The sequence below is a fragment of the Vipera berus genome (assembly GCF_964194415.1).
Source record: "Vipera berus genome assembly, chromosome: 1".
NCBI lineage: Eukaryota > Metazoa > Chordata > Lepidosauria > Squamata > Viperidae > Vipera > Vipera berus.
Genome location: NC_138202.1, coordinates 279,319,487 through 279,342,242, shown reverse-complemented (window position 1 = coordinate 279,342,242; position 22,756 = coordinate 279,319,487). Strand labels below are relative to the sequence as shown.

The 22,756-nt window shown below is 39.7% G+C and overlaps 2 protein-coding genes across 2 annotated transcripts in view; one reads left to right on the top strand and one right to left on the bottom strand.

Moving 5' to 3' along the window:
* PLG (plasminogen) overlaps positions 1 to 16,508 on the top strand; it is a gene marked incomplete at both ends in the record, with an annotated part of 29,469 nt that extends 12,961 nt beyond the window's left edge. Inside the window, 10 exons of the mRNA XM_081312796.1 lie at positions 166 to 352; positions 1,403 to 1,548; positions 4,166 to 4,314; positions 5,833 to 5,926; positions 7,141 to 7,261; positions 10,219 to 10,296; positions 10,799 to 10,939; positions 14,479 to 14,585; positions 15,600 to 15,745; positions 16,347 to 16,508. Coding sequence (XP_081168922.1) covers positions 166 to 352; positions 1,403 to 1,548; positions 4,166 to 4,314; positions 5,833 to 5,926; positions 7,141 to 7,261; positions 10,219 to 10,296; positions 10,799 to 10,939; positions 14,479 to 14,585; positions 15,600 to 15,745; positions 16,347 to 16,508 — 1,331 coding nt within the window. The remainder of the gene's footprint in view (positions 1 to 165; positions 353 to 1,402; positions 1,549 to 4,165; positions 4,315 to 5,832; positions 5,927 to 7,140; positions 7,262 to 10,218; positions 10,297 to 10,798; positions 10,940 to 14,478; positions 14,586 to 15,599; positions 15,746 to 16,346) is intronic.
* Positions 16,509 to 19,762: 3,254 nt separating this feature from the next.
* SLC22A3 (solute carrier family 22 member 3) overlaps positions 19,763 to 22,756 on the bottom strand; it is a 28,559-nt gene continuing 25,565 nt past the window's right edge. The window contains 3 exon segments of the mRNA XM_081313393.1: positions 19,763 to 20,077; positions 20,079 to 20,097; positions 20,949 to 21,048. Of these exon segments, the coding sequence (XP_081169519.1) occupies positions 20,042 to 20,077; positions 20,079 to 20,097; positions 20,949 to 21,048 (155 nt within the window). The 3' untranslated portion in view covers positions 19,763 to 20,041.

The window sequence follows — 22,756 nt, the reverse complement described above, 5'->3', positions numbered from 1 at the left end:
AAATAATGTATTGTCACCGATCTATAACAAAAATTGGAAGGCTTGCTCTGTTTTTACTATACAGTTATGTGAGAATGGGACATTGATAATAAGGCTTTTGAAACAAAGACGATACTATGATTTCCCACAAGTTGGTTTTATTTCTGCTTTTTTCCTTTAATGTAGCTGCTGCCCCTGCTGTTCCTCCCCAGATACCTCCACAAGTACCTCAACAGGTTGATGATTGCTATTATGACAATGGCTCAAATTATCGGGGTACTGCAGCAGTGACTACCACAGGGAAAAAATGCCAAGCATGGATTTCTATGTGGCCCCATCGTCACTTAAAGACACCATCTGCATTCCCAGATGCGTAGGTTTCTTGAAGTGTTTGTTATCTGTTGTGTGTGCTCACCATTCAATGTCAAAATTCCCCTGGGTACAAAATAGCCTTGTTCAGGTAATACACAACAGGAGCAGCGAACTGTCTCTCCTCTCTCCAAGTGATCTCAGTACATAGCTGATCTCCACATGCAGAGATCCATTAGGAATCCTTTCTGTGAGCAATCACGCTATGCACTTGGGCAACCAGCATCTCAGAGATACTCCAGCCCTATCTACAGAGAGGAAGAACTTGATCCTTCTTGACTGTTCTTCCACTTGATTGTTCTTCTACTTCACTTTGGATAGAATGGGACTTCGTATGAGTGTGATCAAGCACAAAGCTCAAATACTTTGGCCCCAAATGAGAAGAAAAGACTCATTGGAAAAGTCCCTGATGTTGGGAAGGATTGAAGGCTAAAGGAGAAGAGGACGGCAGAGGGGGAGATGGTTAGATAGTGTGTGTCATTGATGCAATGAACATGAATTTGGGCAAACCTGGGGAGATAGTGGAGGACAGGGTGGCCTAGTGTGCTAAGGTCCACGGGACCACAAAGAGTCAGACATGACATAGCAACTGAACCCCCCTACAAACATGGGTGTGATAAAACCTGCAGGGCGATGAGATAGTGTTCTATATATTTTTATAACTACGTAATGCTTAAGAAAAAGGGAACAATATGGGACAAAGGGGAAGCCGCACATCTATCAGAACATGGAGATTTGTTGGCAGTTTTATCTGAAAATTTGACAAGAAAAAACTTTTTTTGCCTCTACAATTGACAGTAACATTTAATATGACTATTATAAAGACATAAACAAGTATTAGATGGCAAACTTGTAGAATATTGTTCTGAGAAAATGAGAGATGCCTTTCTAAACATACGGTCTTCATAATTCATTCTTTGTCTAGGGGAGGGGTAGGAAACCTTGGCTCTTTTATGACTCATGGACTTCAACTCCCAGAATTTCTGAGCCAGCTATGTTGCCCTTGTCTGCTCTGTAACATAACAATTAACTCACTTTATGCATTTATTAATAGGGACTTGAGAAGGAACTATTGCCGAAACCCTGATGGTGACAAAGCACCCTGGTGTTATACTACTGATCCTGAGACAAGGTGGGACTACTGCAATCTACAGAAGTGTGCAAAACCGGAAACTTTGCAGACATTGACACTAAACATGGGTATGACTTCTCCTCTTCTCCTAGAACAAACAACCAGGGAAAAGCTAATCTTAAACTGTGAATGACGCTGTTTTCAATGCAGAAAAGAGTGACTCAGTGGCTGGAGATAACTCCACCTCAAGCCATGAAGTTTTTAAGGGACCATTAGCAATCCATAGCCAAGCTCACTGTTCTTTCTATTATGTTCTATTAATTTTTCAGATAATTATTTCTGAAAAAATTATGCATAAGAACAGAGGACCAGATGATTAGGACTTAAGAGTTCTGAGAGATCTGGCTATTTCCTACCTCTCCCCTCACTTAATTTTGATTTTGATTTTGATTTTTTTTAGGAATGGGCAGCTTTGGGGTTTTTACCATCACTCCATACTTTATTCTTAATATCAACCTTTTCTTCCAAAACTTTGTTTAATCTTTGTCTATACTTCAATAGAAGTCATACTCCATTTTGATGAATTTTCAGTGACAATTAGATAATTAAGCTCATCTGAGAAACTTATTTCAAGATAAATAGATATAGGACTGAATAGATACATTTACTTACGTGAATGTAAGTTTCATTGAACTTGGTGGTCAGTTTTTTGAGTCATCACGTGTAACATTGGTGCACAGGTTTCATGTTGAAATCTCATCAAGGATTCTGTCAAAGAATCATGGAGTTACCAGAGCAGAAATAAAAAGGAAAAAAATTTCTGAGAAGGAAATTTGTTTTAATAGGCATTCCACTATTATAGTAGTCATTTATTCCATCTGTGTAGCACAATATTTCATTGATTACTATGTATCCTGCTGAAGATATTTTGTTTTCTACATGTACCAAAGATTGAGACTCACTAATATACATACATATACATATACATATACATACATACACATACACATACACATACATACATACATACATACATACATATATACATATATATACATATATACATATATACATATACATATACATATGCATGTTTTCACGGGTGTTTGTATGTGGATCTTTGGTCATTCGGGTTTTTTCCTGCGTAGAATTGAAGGTGTAGGAGCTCCTACACCTTCAATTCTACGCGGGAAAAAACCCGAATGACCAAAGATCCACATACATATACATATACATATACGTATACATATACATATACATATACATATAAGGTAAAGGTAAAGGTTCCCCCGCACATGCGTGCTAGTCGTTTCCGACTCTAGGGGCCGGTGCTCATCTCCGTTTCAAAGCCGAAGAGCCAGCGCTTGTCCGAGGACATCTCCGTGGTCATGTGGCCGGCATGACTAGACGCCAAAGGCGCACGGAACGCTGTTACCTTCCCACCGTAGTGGTCCCTATTTTTCTACTTGCATTTTTACGTGCTTTCGAACTGCTAGGTTGGCAGAAGCTGGGACGAGTAACAGGCGCTCACTCTGTTACGCGGCACTCGGGATTCGACCCGCCAAACTGCCGACCTTCCGATCGACAAGCTCAGCGTCCTAACCCACTGAGCCACCGCGTCCCTCTACATATACATATACATATACATATTTATATATTTTTGGGCTTACAGTACTATAGCTCTTGAAATCCACAATAAGATTATTCTGAGTTGTTTTGACAACTAAAAAGTCGTACATAACCAGGTACCATATAAATACCACACACAGAATAGCCCAAAGCACACACACTGCTAGAGAGAAGTTCCCTGAGGATGGGCTCTACATAAGTCCAGAAGCTCAAAAGACTAAACCTCTGGTCCCAGTGACCTTCCCAGATTGGATCCTGTTCTGAGTCTTCCTTCTTTCCTATTTCATTTCAATCTACTTTGCTTTATTTCATCTATTTCTTTTGTGTCTACTCATAAACCTCAGGTGATTGTTAATTCTCATTTCTGACATTGTAAAATTATCCATTCCCCTTTTTCTTCAGATTAGCCATCCCTGCAGACCTATCAGAAAAGCCTGGAAAAGTTGGGCCCTTTCACCTGAAATCCAGCATCTACCACACGAATGTTGAATTGCTTTTAAGGCCCTTTGGGGTTACAGTCCAGGGAATGTCAGAAACTAAAACATTCAGAAGTAATCTGGGCTTCACTTCTTGCAACATGAAAAGTCTTGCCCTCACTATTCTCTTCAGATAGCCCAAATGTTGCTATTCCAGACCACAGCTACTGGTAAAATTAACAGCTCTAATAAAGGAGAATATTTGTAGGTCAGGTTTGACGTGGTGTTCTCTGAGCTTGCTTGTTTACTTGCAGACATTTTATTACCCAACCTAGGTAATAATATCATCTGTGCTAGTAAGGAGTGCAGCATGCTGTCACTTTATATTCTGGTAGCTTTGCCCTGACAGTGTTGGTGGGGGTGGTTTTAGAGATTCTTTGGTTGGATTGTTTGCTGTTGGCTTCTTTGGCAGTTTCTTGACAGCAAACTGCACTCATTACTACCATTGATGATGTTACCTAGGTTGGGTAAAGAAACATCTGCAAGAGAGCACCAAGGACTTTTCATTAATAACTCTAATAGCAAACAATGGCAGCTCCCAGAATTTCTCATAAAAGGAAATAGCTATTCAACCTGTGCTGAAACAAATCTGTATCCTATATAATAGCAAATTCTAATTCATCCATTTCCATCTTTAAAGACTGTAGGGTTGAAAGCGGTAGAGACTATCGTGGACATATTGCAACCACAGAGAGTGGTAGGACCTGCCAAGAATGGCAATCACAGGTCCCTCATGAACATTCTTCTTTCACACCAGAGACTCACCCAAGGTCAGGACTGGAGAAAAATGTAAGTACCATTGGCCACAAGAATCAGATCCTGGACTTAACAATTGTCAGTAAGAAAGACAAAAAAAAAGTCTGAATAATGGACATGGTAGTCCCTGGAGATGAGAGAAGAGAAGGAACTGGAGAAAAATCACAAAATACAAAGACCTGTAAATAGAAGTAGAAGGACTATGGCAAAAGAAAGAAAGCAAAGATAGTACCAATAATAATAGACACTTAGTATACAATCCCAAAATATAAGGGACGCGGTGGCTCAGTGGGTTAGGACGCTGGGCTTGTCGATCTGAAGGTCGGCAGTTTGGCGGGTCGAATCCCGAGTGCCGCGTAGCAGAGTGAGCGCCTGTTACTCGTCCCAGCTTCTGCCAACCTAGCAGTTCGAAAGCACGTAAAAATGCAAGTAGAAAAATAGGGACCACTACGGTGGGAAGGTAACAGCGTTCCGTGCGCCTTTGGCGTCTAGTCATGCTGGCCACATGACCATGGAGACGTCCTCGGACAAGCGCTGGCTCTTTGGCTTTGAAACGGAGATGAGCACCGGCCCCTAGAGTTGGAAACGACTAGCACGCATGTGTGGGGGAACCTTTACCTTTTACCTTATACAATCCCAAAATATCTGCTGCATACCACCAGCATTGATAAGCAGAAACAAATGCCAATTTCCATCTAAACAGCTGACTATGTGACCAACTATAATAATAACAATATTATCAGACAAGTTTATGTTCAGGTTTGCGACAGGAATTATAAAAGTGACCTTTCCCCATCAATATCTCTTGTTCTTGGACATGATTTCTTCTTTTTTCTATCCTTCCCTTCTCTATGAATATTCTATATCTTGCTCTAAAATTTATTTAATTAGAAAACATGACACTGTAGTAAATCGAAATCACTTATTACAATCTATGTTTTTTAATATATTTTTTCCTGCCTTTATTATTTTTTATAAATAATTCAATTCATTAGCATACCTAATGCTCCTTCCTCCTATTTTTCTTACCACAACAAGCCTGTGAGGTGGGTTGGGCTGAGACAGGCGTCTCCAAACTTGACAGCTTTAAGACTCGTGGACTTCAACTCTCCAGCTGGTTCAGGAATTCTGGGAGTTGAAGTCCACGAGTCATAAAAGAGCCAAGGTTGCCTACCCCTGCACTAGACCAAACTGGATCTCTAGCTTCTTGGTCTCTTAGGTTATTTTCATAACCTCATTGAAAATGACATGCTGCAAAACTCAGACACAGTGAGTTATTGTTGTTAAGGCTACTAAAAGAAGTGAAAAGATTTGTGTTTACGATAGGAGAAACAGAAGGTAGCAAAAGGGCTCACTCTTGAATGTCAGACCATGATTCTGGGCAAGGCAATACATTGTCGGTACTATATATAAATAAATGACTACTATTTCACCTCATATTCCCATAACTATATTCATTTTATTAAGTCAACATTTACTTTGGCTGCATTTTTTAAACTAGTGAGGCTAACTGTAGTCCAGTCTTATTAATATTACTTTATTTCTTTACAGTATTGCAGAAATCCTGATGGTGATGCAAATGGTCCTTGGTGCTATACAACAGATAAAGGAAGAGGCTGGGAGTACTGTGATGTTCCACAGTGCCGTAAGTACACTGTTCATAAGTGCGTTTTTATTCTGAGAGTGAGAAATCCTTGTTTAGTGAGAAAAAATGATGGATGGGGCCACCGTGGGATAACCATATCTGGCAATGACTATTTAATTTTTATCATCTTCTTCTCTTCTGCTACTTCTCACTATAGAATTTACTTTCCCTGCCCAAAATTCTTCTCCTCACATTCAGTTGAGTAATTTAGATGTAAGGGAGGGCCAGATTAAGGCCAATGGACATCCTAAGCATAGCCCAACAGTGATGCCCCTTTGCCCTTCTGTTGCTTAACTGACAAGACATTACTCAATAAAAGTAAAGTTTGAATGTTGCAGTGAAAGAATTGAGAGCAAGATAACTTGGGGGGGGGGAAGATTCTATGTTGTCCCTACCCCCACCGCCCTGGATGCCCTAAACACATACTTATTTTTCTTAATGATTAATTTGCTGAAGGTTGCAGCCAGAAGTTAGATTGCTGGTTCCCATTGCTGACTTCTCAATTTTGTTATATTTCATTTGAAAGGTTTTATATTCTCTCTCTCTCTCTCTCTCTCTCTCTCTCTCTCTCTCTCTCTCTCTCTCTCTCTCTCTCTCTCTCTCTCTCTCTCTCTCATCTATCTGTATCTGTCTACAGTAGAAGTATTTATCATCTATCTCTATCTTTCCATCTATATCCATCAATTTATCATTTACCATCTAATCCAGGGGTAGGCAACCTTGGCTCTTTTATGACTCGTGGACTTCAACTCCCAGGCTCAGGAATTCTGGGAGTTGAAGTCCACGAGTCGTAAAAGAGCCAAGGTTGCCTACCCCTGATCTAATCTATCAACTATCTATATTGATCTACCATCCAACCATCTGTCTGTCTGTGATCTTGATGTACTATGGCAATCAAAGTATTTCAGTGGTTTACACTAAAAAATTCCAAAGAGTTTTCCATGCTGAACTAAATAGCTTAAGGTTGTTTTTGATAACAGTAGCCATCGCTAATCCCCTGCGCTTGTCCCATCATACGCAAACAGACGTTGCCCATGGTTCTCTTCAGATACCCCCAACTAAACTATTTCAGGCTTCAGCTATTGATGAAATTATTAACTCTTAAGCTTTGGACCTATTCCCCCAGAAACAATGGAAATTCATATTAAAGGAAATAAATTATTGAACATTTGCTGAAATACGTCTATCTTACATCTCTCCCATTCATATTTTAGGTGTTCCTGATGATGGATGCGGAAAAGCGAAATATCCACCCCTTCTTTGTTTTGGAAGAGTTGTTGGTGGCTGCGTTTCAAATCCCCATTCCTGGCCCTGGCAAATCAGTCTCCGTGTTCGGTATTAAATATAATATATAATATATATATGAAGGGACACGGTGGCTCAGTGGGTTAGAACACTGAGCTTGTCGATCAAATGGTCGGCAGTTTGGCGGGTCGAATCCCGAGTGCCGCATAACAGAGTAAGCGCCTGTTACTCGTCTCAGCTTCTGCCAACCTAGCAGTTCGAAAGCACGTAAAAAATGCAAGTAGAAAAATAGGGACCACACCTTTGGCGTCTAGTCATGCTGGCCACATGACCATGGAGACGTCCTCTGAGAAACGCTGGCTCTTCGGCTTTGAAATGGAGATGAGCACCGGCCCCTAGAGTTGGAAACGACTAGCACGCATGTGCGGGGGAACCTTTACCTTTACCTATAATATAAATATCCTACATACTGCAGTTGTAGGTAAAATAGGAGGAGGAAAGAATATTTGGTATGTTCGCTACCTTGAACTATTTATAAACATAATAAAGGTGGGATATAAATAAATAATAGGATTATTTTTTATACTTCTGATCCACTTAATAAGCAAAAATCTTTCTCTGTTGTTATATTCTGGACTTGGATTTTGATTTTTCTCCCATGTCCTATTTGATTTACTATTTTTATTGTACCTTCCTTATTTGAAACTTTTAAATGAATTTGTTTATGCATCTTTTTTAAAGGACCAGATTATTTTCCCCAAAGTTCTAAATAGCAGCACCTCTTTCCTTTCCAAAGCTTGTTTCTCTATACAGTTTGTCCTTGCTTAACGACCATTTGTTCAGCCACCATTCGAAATTGCAACCGTGCTGAACAAAGGGACTGATTACCTACTCCTGAGCTTGCAGGACACCCACGGTCACATAATTGTGATCTACGCATTTGGCAAGCATTCATACTTATGACAAGTTGCCAAGTGCCTCATGATCATGTGATCACTGTTCATAGTCTTCCCTGCTGGCTTCCCCAGGAAGTCACTAGGGAAGCCGGAAGGAAAAGCCGCAAGCCGTGGCCACCTGGCTGGCTGAAAAAAGTCCCATCCTGAAATCCAAGCTTGGATTTCCGGATTTCCAGACCTTTTTCAGCCAGCCTCCTTACGAGCAAAAAATGCGGCTTGCCAGAGAGGCCGAGCCTTACCATCAGGCAGCATTTTTGCTCTCAGAGGGGTTGAATGATCTGTCGCGAAGGGACTTCTTCATTCAGCCTCATTGAGAGCAAAAACACTGCCTGATGGTTTGATTTCAGCCCGCTTGGGGCAGAGCTGTCTGGCAGGCAGAAGGGGAATTGCAGCACTGACCTGGAGAAGAGAAGCTGGAAGAAATTGAATCATGAGACTCCAAATTCTTTTCTCCAGCTCATTGCTGCTGTTTGTTCTCTTCTGCCCGTGAAGGGGATAGCTTCAGCAGACAGTTCTTTTGCTCCATCCATTTAATGACCACACCTGAGTAAACGAGGAATGTCATATAATGTCAAATCAGATCATGTAGTGACCTTCTTTATGGTCACTATGACTTGCGGCTCAATTATAGTTATAAGTTGAGGACTTACCTGTATACCCTGGCTATTGAGAGCAGACAAAATATATTATTCCACATGGGTGAAATTAGCTTGCATTTCGCTTCCAGGCAAGCAGTAAAGCCTTTATGTATCCCAGGGGTGTCAAACTGGTGGCCTGGATGCGTCACACACAGGCCACGCCCACCCCGGCTCCACAAAGGCAAAAAACATTGCGATACGTTACGATATGAATCGCGATCGAGTTTGACACCAGTACTTTATCCTCTCACTAAATCTTGGTGCCAGGTGTTCCCATGTTTGCATTCCTTCTCCGAGCCTTCTCTTACATTGCTGATATCTCCAGACATCATTTTGGATGAGGAAGAGAGAAGTTAATTGTGCAATGTTATATCACTCAGGATCTTTCCCCAGCTGCTTCTATCCATGGCACAAACATACAGTGGGAACATCATTTCCGCCACCATCCCATGATGTTGGTTTCATAGCTTCTCCCCAGTCCATGAGTGAGACAGGCATAAATTGCCTTTAACTACAACTTTATTAAAATACTATTTCTTATCTTATTGTGATAGTGCCACAAAGTAGCCTGAGAGGGTATAAATTATCCTGGACTTTGTCACTCACCTCTCTGGAAGAGAGTCAACTGGTTATGTTGACTTAGTAGAGGTAACAGTAGAGGCAGGCCTGGGATTGGCTACAATTTTCATGCTGGTATAGTATTTTTTCAAATCATTGATTAGTGGATAGCAGCTCTTCAACTCAGCAGTGGTGAAAGGACTCACTGTATTCAGTGCATTCAAAATAATAGTACTAGTAACAACAACAACAACAATAATAATAATAATATAACAGTAATAATAAAGACGTAAAGGCTCTCTCAGATAACATTTGACTCCTGGGAACTATATATCCATGACTTAGTGGTAATACCTGGAAGTGGTCTGCCTTCAACTTCCAAGTCTAGCATGCAACTGTGAGATCTCCATGTGGTCTACCATTCTAGCACTAGCCAACTCTATCCTTACTTGGAATAGTGTCACGAGCAATTATTATCCTCTTCACATTTACCTTGTACTATTGAAACAGTGCTGTTTGCATTCTATTGTCGCTTTCCCTAATGGTTCACATCTGTTTCTCATCTACTTGTAATACATTGTTAATTTAGATATCCCTTTGCATGATTGATCCACAAAGCCTAAAGCCATAATAAATCATGTACTTAAGGTAGTACAAGACTCTGCTGTGCAAATATGGCTTCACTCTGTAAATTTATTAGTCTCAAAGAAGCAAGAAAAGAAATGCCATTCAGTTTGCTATGAACTGTGTAAATTTAAACCATTTCATGGATGCTGGTATTAGCTCTGTGTAATGCTTGAGAATGAGGAGATTGAATTAATAATGGACAGCCTCTGATTTTTATGTGAATTATTTACTGTAAAATTAATCTTCTGTTTTCTTTTTTCTTTTTCAGTCGTACCAATCTACATTTTTGTGGTGGCACATTAATACACCCACAATGGGTTCTGACAGCAACTCACTGCTTAGACCGGTAAAATCTTTATTTGTACACTGCCCAAAGTTCTTCTTTGAGGGAGATGGGCAGCTTCAAAATATGATAAATAAAAATAAAACTTTCCTTGGGCAAGAGACCAGATTTTCCAAATCCAATGGAAAGATTTGTACTCCTGCAGACAGCTGTTCATTTGCATTCTTTTAGCGATGAACAGCTGTCTGCAGGAGTATAAATCTTTCCATTCCCCACCGTCCAGTCAGAGCTAAAGAAGCTTCTTGGATGAAAAGCAAAACACCTTCAAAGACAAACAAGAAAGTCCAGTTGCCTTGTGAAAAAGCATCTTTGCAATACCTATGACCTTTTTTTTTCACAGTTCTCAGAGCTAGCCTGGCCCTATTTGTCCTACCTGCAGACTTGCATAACATAGATTGAGCTATGGTTCCAGTCTTCAGAAATTCTCATTGAATTGTCCTCTTCTTATCTAACCGAGTGTGGATCTATAAAGATATCCTCACCTGGGAAATTTGGGTTTTTTTAGGTCACCCTTTGCTGAATATTACAAAGTGTCGCTTGGCCTGCACACGGAGGCAGCTTCTGAACCATCTGCCCAGCATCGCGATGTTGAGAAAATATTCAAAGAACCACATAGGGCAGACATTGCCTTGCTGAAATTAAGCAGGTATCCTTTGGGCTACCATATTTATCTTTAATAATCTCTCTACCCTCCATTCCAAAACTCCTTGCTGTGAATATACTAACATTGCTTAACATGACATTTGAATTGATCCAATTTCATTATGGGTCAGTAGTTGTCTGAAGTAGTTTCCAAATTTATTGGTGCACACTGTGCCTCTTGTTTTCAGGTAGTGGCATTGCATTTATGGACAAAATCATTGTAACTGGGGTAAACTTCTGGCATGGAAGAATATCGACATAGTTCTTTTTTAAAAAAATGATATAGATGGGTTTATGTACAATTTAGGAGTAAGAATACTAATTTTAAATTTGGCTTCAGCAGTAAATATATGTGAAACAAATATAACCAGCAATCTATAACAACAGTACACAGTACTTGGTGCTTTTGTTGCATGAGAATCTAAGTTTGGGTCCACTAATGATCAAAATGCAGAGTTCTTCTTCTAACAGACGATTTATTTTTATTACTTGTTTCTTAGATTTATGTCCTTCCATTCTTCCAAAAAGGGACGCGGTGGCTCAGTGGGTTAGGACACTGAGCTTGTCGATCAGAAGGTCGGCAGTTTGGCGGATTGAATCCCGAGTGCCGCGTAACAGAGTGAGCACCTGTTACTCGTCCCAGCTTCTGCCAACCTAGCAGTTCGAAAGCATGTAAAAATGCAAGTAGAAAAATAGGGACCACTACGGTGGGAAGGTAACAGCGTTCCGTGCGCCTTTGGCGTCTAGTCATGCCGGCCACATGACCACAGAGACGTCCTCGGACAAGCGCTGGCTCTTTGGCTTTGAAACGGAGATGAACACCGGCCCCTAGAGTCGGAAACGACTAGCACACATGTGCGGGGGAACCTTTACCTTTACCTTTATTCTTCCAAAAGCTCAAGGTGGTATGCATAACACTCCCTCCACACAAGTTTATGTTTTTCAAGTTTTTGATTGTCTGATCTCAATTCGTCTAAAGTAATGCTTCTCAAACTTGGTAATTTGTGCGTGGACTTCAACTCCCAGAAGCCATTCCCAGAATTCTGCAAATTGAAGTCCACACATCTTAAAATTGCCAAGTATGAGAAATATGAGTATGAGTAAACTCATCCTGGAACAGGCAATGCACTTCCTGGAAAATTTTGTCTTTGGCTAGATTCCAGCTTAAATTTGGGAAATTTTTACTCTTTTTCTTTTCTTTCTTTTTTTAACCTCTCCCCCACCCCCAAGCTTGATACCCCTTCTTGCTCCTTTGCTTCCAGAGAAGTGTAAAGACAGGTAGTCCTCTACTTACAACAGTCCATTTAGTGACTGTTCAAATTTACAGTGGCACTGAAAAAGTGACTTATGACCATTTTTATCCTTAATGACCATTGTGGCATCCCCATGGTCACATGATGCTAGGCAACTGGTTTATATTTATGACAGTTGCAGTGTCCTGGGGTCATGTGATCATCTTTTGCGTCCTTCTCACAAACAAAGTCAATGGGGAAGCCAGATTCACTTAACAACTGTGTTACTACCTTAACGACAGTGATTCACTTAACAACTGTAGCAATAAAGGTTGTAAAATGGGGCAAAACTCACTTAACAACTGTCTTGCTTAGCAACAGAACATTTGGACTCTATTATGGCTGCAAGTCAAGGACCACATGTATCTCATTTCAAAACCCAGGCTTTTTTCAGCCCGCTTGGGAAGATCCGTTTGAGGTATTTGTGGTTTTTTTGCTGGAAAATAGCAGACAATGTGGAATAGGCTGACTTCACAAAAGAGCCACAGTAGAGCAGGGTTTCTCAGCTTTAAGATGGGTGGGCTTTAGCTCTCAGAATTCCCCAGCCAGCCTGGGAGTTGGGAGTTGAAGCCCACCCATCTTAAAGTTGCCACGGTTGAGAAACACTGCGCTAGAGACGACAGTGACGCTGAAACTAGTTAATAGTTTCTAGTTCTTTATTCATACAACATTAAGATTCAGTTCTGTCATATCAAGGATTGTCTCCTGGAGACAGCGCTTTTACGAAGGATGGCTCAAAGCTAATTATGAAGTGCAACCCTCTTACCTGTTATACGAGGTTATCTTTCTTTCAAGGGACGTGGTGGCTCAGTGGGTTAGGACAGTGTTTTTCAACCTTTTTTGGGCAAAGGCACACTTGTTTCATGAAAAAAATCACGAGGCACTCCACCATTAGAAAATGTTAAAAAATTTAACTCTGTGCCTATATTGACTATATATAAAGTAATTCTCTTGAATAGGAATCAAATAAACACAAAGAAAGTATTTTATAATTACTTTTCAATTTTTCCCACGGCACACCAGGCAACATCTCGCGGCACACTAGTGTGCCGCGGAACAGTGGTTGAAAAACACTGGGTTAGGACGCTAAGCTTGTCGATCAGAAGGTCGGCAGTTTGGCGGGTCAAATCCGAAGTGCCGCGTAACAGAGTGAGCGCCTGTTACTCGTCCCAGCTTCTGCCAACCTAGCAGTTCGAAAGCACGTAAAAATGCAAGTAGAAAAATAGGGACCACTGCGGTGGGAAGGTAACAGCGTTCCGTGTGCCTTTGGCGTCTAGTCATGCCGGCCACATGACCACGGAGACGTCCTCGGACAAGCACTGGCTCTTCGGCTTTGAAACGGAGATGAGCACCGGCCCCTAGAGTCGGAAACAACTAGCACACATGTGTGGGGGAACCTTTACCTTTACCTTTTATCTTTCTTTCAGAAAGTGACTACAGTAGCCAGAGTTGTTTGACTTGAAGAACAGACTAGCTGACACAGGGAGATATACCATACAATGCTCAATTACAGCTACTGCATTTATGTAAATGTTATGTTTATATTCCTTTTAGAGGTCAGATTCTGAAGTTTCATGTGCTTAAGGAACTGGCAAGTAAGCTGACTTCACAAGGTGTAAACTTTAGCCTCCTAGCAATGTTTTGTTTAACAAAATATCCAGTGACTAACCAATCAGCAGCTACTAAGCCAGTTTGGTCTAGCGCAGTGTTTTTCAACCACTGTTCCGCGGCACACTAGTGTGCCGCGAGATGTTGCCTGGTGTGCCGTGGGAAAAATTGAAAAGTAATTATAAAATACTTTCTTTGTGTTTATTTGATTCCTATTCAAGAGAATTACTTTATATATAGTCAATATAGGCACAGAGTTAAATTTTTTAACATTTTCTAAGGGTGGAGTGCCTCGTGTATTTTTTTCATGAAACAAGTGTGCCTTTGCCCAAAAAAGGTTGAAAAACACTGGTCTAGCGGTTAAAGCACAATACTAGAAAGCAAGAGACCATGAGTTCAAGTCCTGCCTCAGCCATGAGAGCCAGCTGGGTGAACTTGGGAGAGTCACTCTCTTCCCTCAGCCTCAGCTCACCTCATAGGGTTGTCGTTGTGGGGCAGTGTGTTGGATGTTGTGTTGGATGTTGGTTTCGCCACGGTGGGTTATTTGCAAAAAAAATTATAAAGGCAAGACACATACAGACACATAGTGTAATACAATAGAGTGACTAGAATGAAAAGAGGGGCAATATCGTTTTTCTTCCAGCCCAGTAACGATCACCAATGAAGTCATTCCAGTCTGCTTGCCTTCAGCAAATGTTGTTGTAGCCGGTGGGTCAGAATGTTATGTCACAGGATGGGGTGAAACAAAAGGTGAGTAACCTCAGAGAGGCTAAAAAATCCAAAATATCCACCATTCTGTTACTACAATTCTTCCATTCCTCTTCCCATCTTTTTTATCAGTTTATAAAACTGATGAATTTTTATCGATGGATTTTCTCTTTTATACATCAGGGGAGACTTGGAATGCATGAATAAAAATGAATGAATGCATTTATATTTATTATCTGGACACAACACAATTTAGTTACTATGGGAAATTTGGGGAAGAAAAATATTTATTAAAGGGGTGTACTTTACAATAGGATGTTTCAGGCTTCTGGATGGTTCTTGGATAGGTAAATTCCATCACAGTGATGGCTAATATAGAGATCAGTATTAATTTAACAAGTAAAGGAATTCTACTTGCATTAGAGACTATACAACCCCACACAAATTAGACACATTTCTGTTTTTAGCATGGACAGCCATATAATTTAATAAGAAAATATTTTACAAAACACTTGGTTAAGAGTAATAGTGACCATTTGCAGTTATGACGGTGATGAAAAAGTAACTTTGTGACAAGTGCTCACATTTATGACCTTCACAGATCTGTAAAGCTGAAGTAAGATCATAAGTACTGTGGTGGTTTCACTTGTGATTGCTAAATGAGGATTTCCTAAACTAGATTTGGACTGCAAAATCCATATGACCACCAGATGGCAGCAAAGGATTATTTTTTTAAAAAAATTTCTGAGCTGCCAGTTAGCAGTCATATGGAATTTTCAGGGAATAATGGTGATAAAAAAGGGAGTTTTTTTAAATATAGTGCCATATTTGGTGAGGACAATGCTTCCCTGAGCATATTAGAATAATATTGGTTTTGTTTTATACCCTGGACAAATTATGCCTGCATCCTGAAGCTTTAAGTAACATTTCCATTAAAAAACAAACGCAGAAGCTAGAACAATATAGCTGCTCTCCTTCTTACCAAATCAGGAAACATATATTATGCTGTATGGGTTTTCCTTTCATTATTTCCTCCCTCCCCTCTGCTTTTCAAAGGAACTGGTGGAGAAGGCTTCCTTAAAGAGACTGGCTTCCCTGTCATTGAAAATAAAGTGTGCAATCGGCCTGAGTTTCTAAATAACAGAGTCCGTAACCACGAACTTTGTGCTGGTAATATTGATGGCATAGCTGATAGCTGTCAGGTAAGATATGTTTCCATCCTACCACTGAAGGAGGAAACCTTTTAGTATTATATGTTGGCTTTGTAGATAAACCCAAGGATATTTCAATGTTTTTCCTAGTGAAAATGCCACCTTCACAGGGCCTTTCCCTCTCATTATTACAGCAAGTGAAGAAAAGATTCATTTTATCTCCATATGTATCCCGAAACCGAGTTTCCAGGCTATATTGAGGATGTTTTTTATGATTCTCCAGCACTATTTGCTTTATTTCTTGTTTATTTTATCTTTATGTGTACTTTTATTTCTTTTGATGTTGTGAGCCATCCAGAGGCACGTGCTGAGATGGGTGGCTAGATAAATCAGCCAATTAATTAAATAAATATCTGCTGTGATCCTCTGACTTAAGAACCCATCCAGTTCGTGTTATTTGTATAACATGACATTGTATAACATCCCCCCCTTTGGGTCCAGTTTGACCCTCATGAAGTCCTTTTTATGATTAGCTTGGTAAGACATTGTCAGGCAATAAAAATCATCCAGTGAGAATGATGTGTAACTTATCTTAGGGCTATGTTGATTTCTCTTGCACTCCTGGTTCATTTTTCTAAATACTTGGTTCCAGGGTGACAGTGGTGGACCTCTGGTCTGTGAAGAGCAAGGACGATATGTGCTACATGGAGTCACCTCCTGGGGTCTGGGCTGTGCCCAGCCCATGAAACCTGGCGTTTATGCACGAGTGTCTCGCTTTATTACATGGATCCAAAAAACACTGAGTGAAAATTGAGCTGTCCATAACCTCTTGCCGAAATCAACAAAGAGAAAGAAGAATAAGTAGGAGTGAAGTGCAATATAATGAAATCATTTACATGAATGTAAAAATAAATATCATGAATATCCTGTAAGCATCCTTTTCTTTGTCGGTTGGTTAACACTGGTTTACAAGATGCCTGAGTTTGTGGAGCAGTAAGCTGTGTTAGTTATGACGTAGAAAATCTGAGGAAATTGAATCACTGGTATTTGGCAGGATTAACAGCCACTGAAGGAGGAAAACTTTCGATATAATATAGTGTGACTTTTGATCTGTGGGACACATGACATCTAGGTCATCTGTCTGTTTGTCTGCCTGCCTGCCTGTCTGTCTTTCTGTCTGATCATCTTTCTATTAGGAGCAGTGGTAGAATGCAGTATTGCAAGCTAACTTACTGCTCACTGCCAGCAGTTCAGTCCTGACCGGCTCAAGGTTGACTCAGCCTTCCATCCTTCTGAAGTTGGTAAAATGAAGACCCAGATTGTTGGGGGCAATGTGCTGATTCTGTAAACCACTTAGAGAGGATTGTAAAACACTGTGAAGTAGTACATAAGTCTAAGTGCTATTGCTATCTCTAATCTCTATCTGTCTGGTCTGTCTCTCTGTCTCTCTATCTATCATGCATCCATCTAGGTCACCCATCCACCCATCCATCCTCCTCCTCCTCCATCATCATCATCATCATCATCATCATCATCATCATCATCATCATCATCATCTATCTATCTAATTTACTTACCTACCAATCTACCTACCTAGTATCCAGAAGAACACAATGTGTCTCAAAAGGAAAGACTCTTTCTTAAGATGACATGGAGAAGGATTTCTACAAAATTTCTGTACAGCAGTGTTGGATGGCTATGATTCAATTCAATGATTCAGATTCAATTCTTTCTACAAATGGCATCATCTTTAATGCTGCCTTACATTCATTGCTCATTCTGTTTCATGAGCACCATGAGTGAAAATTCACCAAGAAATGTTTCTCCAAGTTATAATTGAATATGCATATACAACATCCCTCTCTGACTATTTCTGTTTTATATATTATTTTGTCTGACTTGCTTTGAGTCACTTTTAGAGTGCATCTAAAACCATGGCTAAAAAGAAAGCCTGGCCCAGTATAACGAGTGGACCCTGTAACTGACCAGAGAGAAACCAGATAGGAGATTTAATCTGGCTTTATATTCGGTGCTGAATTATAATGCAAGTAATGTTAGTTATGTATGTGTGAAAAAATTGAAATGGCTTTTGCTTCAAGAAAAAGTGTTAAAATCTAAGGGAAGTTTTAAGGGAATGCTAGTTTTGATCTTAGTATTGCCTCCTATAATGGGGTTATGAAGTCTGAGCTTCAAAGCAGTTAATCAGGAGTGGAGAGCAAGAGTATTCTAGATCCGTCTGCTGTCACCTAGTGATTGTCTGTTTTTTTTTCAGTTCAGATCTAATAATCCAAATTATTGGTCTGGTTTAGAATTGTTGATTCAGTTTTGTGCTTGTAACAAGACTTCTGAACAACCAGGTGCAAAACAGGTCATTGTGTACTACAAAAAAACTCATTTATTTGGAAAAGGAGTGTAGTAAAAAATCTGGCATACAAGAAATGATAAAGTGTGTTCTAGAAAATAAACAATTTTAGCTTTTAAAAGCAAAGACCAAAGAACGGGATATTCTGCTCGTTTCATGACATTAAGTTTCATGACATTAAGCTAGAGTAGAGAAGTTGGTTGGTCTAGATGGGAGAGAGATTCTTAGGCACAACAAAGGGTGCATTTGGCCTACTCAATGTGGACCATTACTCTAACATGGATGCTAAAGCAGACATCTGCCTTCAGTGCATGCCTTCATAGAGACCTCCTCCAGTGGATGAGGGAGAAAGTTACCCAGGAGAGGAGTAAAACCTGCCTTATAACAGATTGTGCAAGCTGATAGAGGGGGAAACATTGTTCAAGGGACTTGGAGTGCCTATATGGGGAGGTTGTTACTCTTCATTATATTAAATGGAAAAGTAGCCTGTTTCTGATTCAGTACAACTACAAGAAACATTTTATTTGTTGGACTAAGACTACTGTTTAGAATTTAAAATAGTTATTGCTTAAGTCTGGGGGAGGGGGGGTGTCTCCAAACCTGGCAACTTTAAGACTTGTGAACTTCAACTCCCAGAATCCCTCAGCCAGTCATGCTGGCTAGGGAATTCTGGGAGTTGAAGTCCACAAGTCTTAAGGTTGCCAAGTTTTTTCATTCATTTTGTTCAAAAGCATCCAAAAGCATTTAAATTGCAGTCTAAATTTTACTCTTTTTCTTTTATTCAGTATTTAAGATTACATCCTTGTAGACACAGTGCTACTTTTCTCCAGGCAAAGTCAGCTGATCATCAGTTTATAATTTCTGACCAGTTGCTGGGTGTGGGAGGAGAAAACAATGGGCCCATAAATCTTCAGAAAGAAATCAGAGAAGAGATTTAATCTGGCTTTATATTCAGCACACAGCTATAATGCAAGCAAAGTTAGTTACGTTAGTTATATATTCATTTGAATTTGAAATGGCTTTTGCTTCTGAACGAACTTTTACCCAAAGCAACTAAAACCCTCAAAGGAAGGAATTTCCTCTGGAGGATGGTAAAAAACCTAAAGAGCGAATTTCCTTCTCCATATCTTCTATGTGAGCCTGATGTCTGTGTGATCCAAATCCAGCAAAAGTCCAAAAGTTCGAAAGACTAAACCTTTGGTTCCAGTGACCAAACCAACATTATCCTGGGACACATATATTCACCTTCATTCATATCAAGAACTTAAGTAAACTTTAAGTATTAACAGCACCTGCAGTTTTTGCATCTTTAACTTTTTTAACTGTGGCTGGGCTAATCTCAGGAACTTGGGTTCATCCAGAGACAGGCTAGCAATTTAACACCAGCTTGTAGTGCTAAACTCTGCTGTTTAATGGAAAGCTGTTTCTAATAGAAAGCTAATTTCTAATCCCCAGGCCAACGTGAAAGTCCATGTTGAGTCTGCATCAAGAAACAATTTTATAGTCTTATTCACACCACAGCATCATTGTGAGGATAAAGGTGATACACATGTTGTTCTGAATCCATAGGAAGCAGAGTTAATTCCTACACTTCTTGTAAAAAGGTCTTTATTTATATGTACCTTTGAAATAAGGAACATATTTCTTTGAAAACGTTTTAAAAATTCCATTCTGATCCTGTTCCAATGAATGAAATGAATGGCTTTTGGTTGATTCCATGTAAGCTGACAATAGAACAAAATATTTAATGAAAGTGATTACTCTTCTATGAGAGCCATTTATAATAGTTCCCTATCTGGAAACAATAGGTTCTGAAAATATGTTCATATTTATCCCATAGAAAAATTCTATGCTTACTTTATAAAAAGGTTCGTTTAGGGCTTATGACACAATTGAATCCATCTCCTCCAAAAAGAAAATGGTGTCCAGCAGTCATGAATTTGAAAACCGGGTAGCTCATGAGGCTTTGCAGTTTTAACAAAAGGTCAAATTTCTTTGCTGGAATTTTGCTGCTTGTTTTTTTTCACAACAGCCATTGAAACTGTGTAGAGAAGGGGGAAAAAGTTTATAAGCAATTAACTTTATTGGGCAGACCAATTTAAACAGAAATGCTGTTTCTTTAAAGTAATTAATTTTTGAGACTGAATCTTACTTTGTAATGTGCACTGGCATGTTTTAAAATAGGCAGCTCTAGAGGGCCAAATGTAGAGCGGGTTCATGAATGAAGTTACAAATGAATTTCCTCCGGTACCAGTGAACCGATGAATATTGATTCCTCTCTCTCCTAAATTAGGGGTGCTGTGTTCAGACTAAACCAAGGAGATAACATTGCAAGTCCAACTCATCTAGCATGACACCATAAGTATAAGGTGACTTGTTTTGGCTTACCATGCTGTATGAATTCAGCCATTCTGGCTTAGTTGAACCTAGCTTTTATGGCTTAATCACCAAATGGTATAAAAATAATCAATAGCTTAATGTGAGTACAAACTGATCTATTATTTTTAGCCTAACCTATTTTGAAGAATTGTGATAATTAGAACAGTAACGGTCGAAAACAAATGCTGCTTTCATTTTCTTGGAAGAAGGTAAAATTTGCATGTCATAACCAGCTTATGTCTGTGCTAAGACAATTTTACTCGTGCTGTGGGAGGGAGGGGGGATTAATTGCCGCTGCTCCTTGCCAGGTCATACATGGATGTTTAGGTGCATGAATTCACACACACACAAAGATGCGTACGTATTTAGTGTAGAGTTTGTGCTAAGTCTCTCAAAAATTGTTGAACTAGACCTAAAGTCTAGAATTAATCATTGGAAGGCTGAATTTTCCAGCAGATATGCAAGAATATCTAAGGATACATATATTTTCTGCTAAGGATACTTAGTCAGTACCTTGACATTTTCTCTACGTCTTCCACTGTCTCTGGTAAGGGCTGCCCCTTGGTCTCAGGTAAAAGTAGCACCAGAATCCCACAGAGAAGAGAAAGTCCACCTATGAAAAAATGAAATGAGAAATATATCAAGCATTAGACATTTGTCCTGGAATTTTCTTGTAATTCTACTGTTTGTGCTGGGGAAAAAAAATAAAGCTACAGTTTAAATAGGGTTTTTTTATGTAAGGAGCAAGAAAAGAAAAGGTGATTAAAGAATTCATCCAATCCCATGAAATATTCCATTGAGGCAGCATCTTATATATTTAGGTAAAGGTAAAGGTCCCCCCGCACATGCGTGCTAGTTGTTTCCGACTCTAGAGGCCGGTGCTCATCTCCGTTTCAAAGCCAAAGAGCCAGCGCTTGTCCGAGGACGTCTCCGTGGTCATGTGGCCGGCATGACTAGACGACAAAGGCACACGGAACGCTGTTACCTTCCCACCGTAGTGGTCCCTATTTTTCTACTTGCATTTTTATGTGCTTTCGAACTGCTAGGTTGGCAGAAGCTGGGACGAGTAACAGGCGCTCACTCTGTTACGCGGCACTCGGGATTTGACCCGCCAAACTGCCAACCTTCTGATCGACAAGCTCAGCGTCCTAACCCACTGAGCCACCACGTCCCTTCTGAGCCACCACGTTTTATATATTTAAAATATAATTTATCCAGTTGCATCAGAAATAGGATTTGGGCTAAACAATTCACTCTTGACAATGAATTGTTCTAGCAGACATGGTGCATATATAAGAGGCAGACCTGAAATAGAATCCTGTCATAGCCCTATAGATGGTGATCCATAAGTCAATTTTTCCCAAGCCAGAGTTCCACAGTTCCATACTTGTTAGGGTCATATTTGTTGGAAATGATGCTTGGAAAGATGTAGTGTCAGGTTACTCGAGCTGAGCTCAACTCCTGCTGACTACATAGGTACAACCATGCCATTTTCTTGATAACAATATGGATGTGATTTGTTATTGTGTTTTCCTAGCAAGAATGCTATAATTTAAACTTTTCTGGTTCATTAGGATTTCAGGACCAGCTGTTGCACTTAGAAAAGTGCAGAAACTGTTGCACTTAGAATTAAAATATAAGGATTAAAATATAAGGATTGGTTAATATAATTATTTTATTTAAGGAATAGTATAACCATTTGTTTTTATTTCATTGTAAAACAGTGGTCTCAGTCATAGATGAATTCCATTAAAAATAAATTCCAGTCCTCAACAAAGTTTATTCTCTTCTTTAATTGAGAGTATATAAAACTGAATGTGGTGAGATCACCAACATGGAGGTCTTTTTTTGAAATGCACAGTATTCTTACGGGAAACTAAATTCCTGGACAAAATAAAATAAAATAGAGGTACTTCTCAGAATCAGAATAGAGTTGGAAGGGACCTTGGAGGTCTTCTAGTCCAGCCCCCATTCTCAATTTACAACTCCAATTGAGCCCCAAATTTCCATTGCTAAGCAAGGCAGTTGTAAAGTGAATTTTGTCCCATGTTATCACCTTTTTTTTTAACCACAGTTAACTGAATCAATGTAGTTATTAAGCTAATCTGTCTTTCCCCATTGACTTTGCTTGTAAGAAGCCAGCTGGGAAGGTTACAAATAGTGACCTCCGGGACAGTGCAACTGTCATAAACACAAGCTAGTTGCCAAGAACTTGATAATTGATCTTGTGACCCAGGGGATGCTGTGACAGTCATATAAAAACCCATCCTAAGTCACTTTTTTCAGTGCCATTGTCACTAACCAAATGCCTGTAAGTTGAA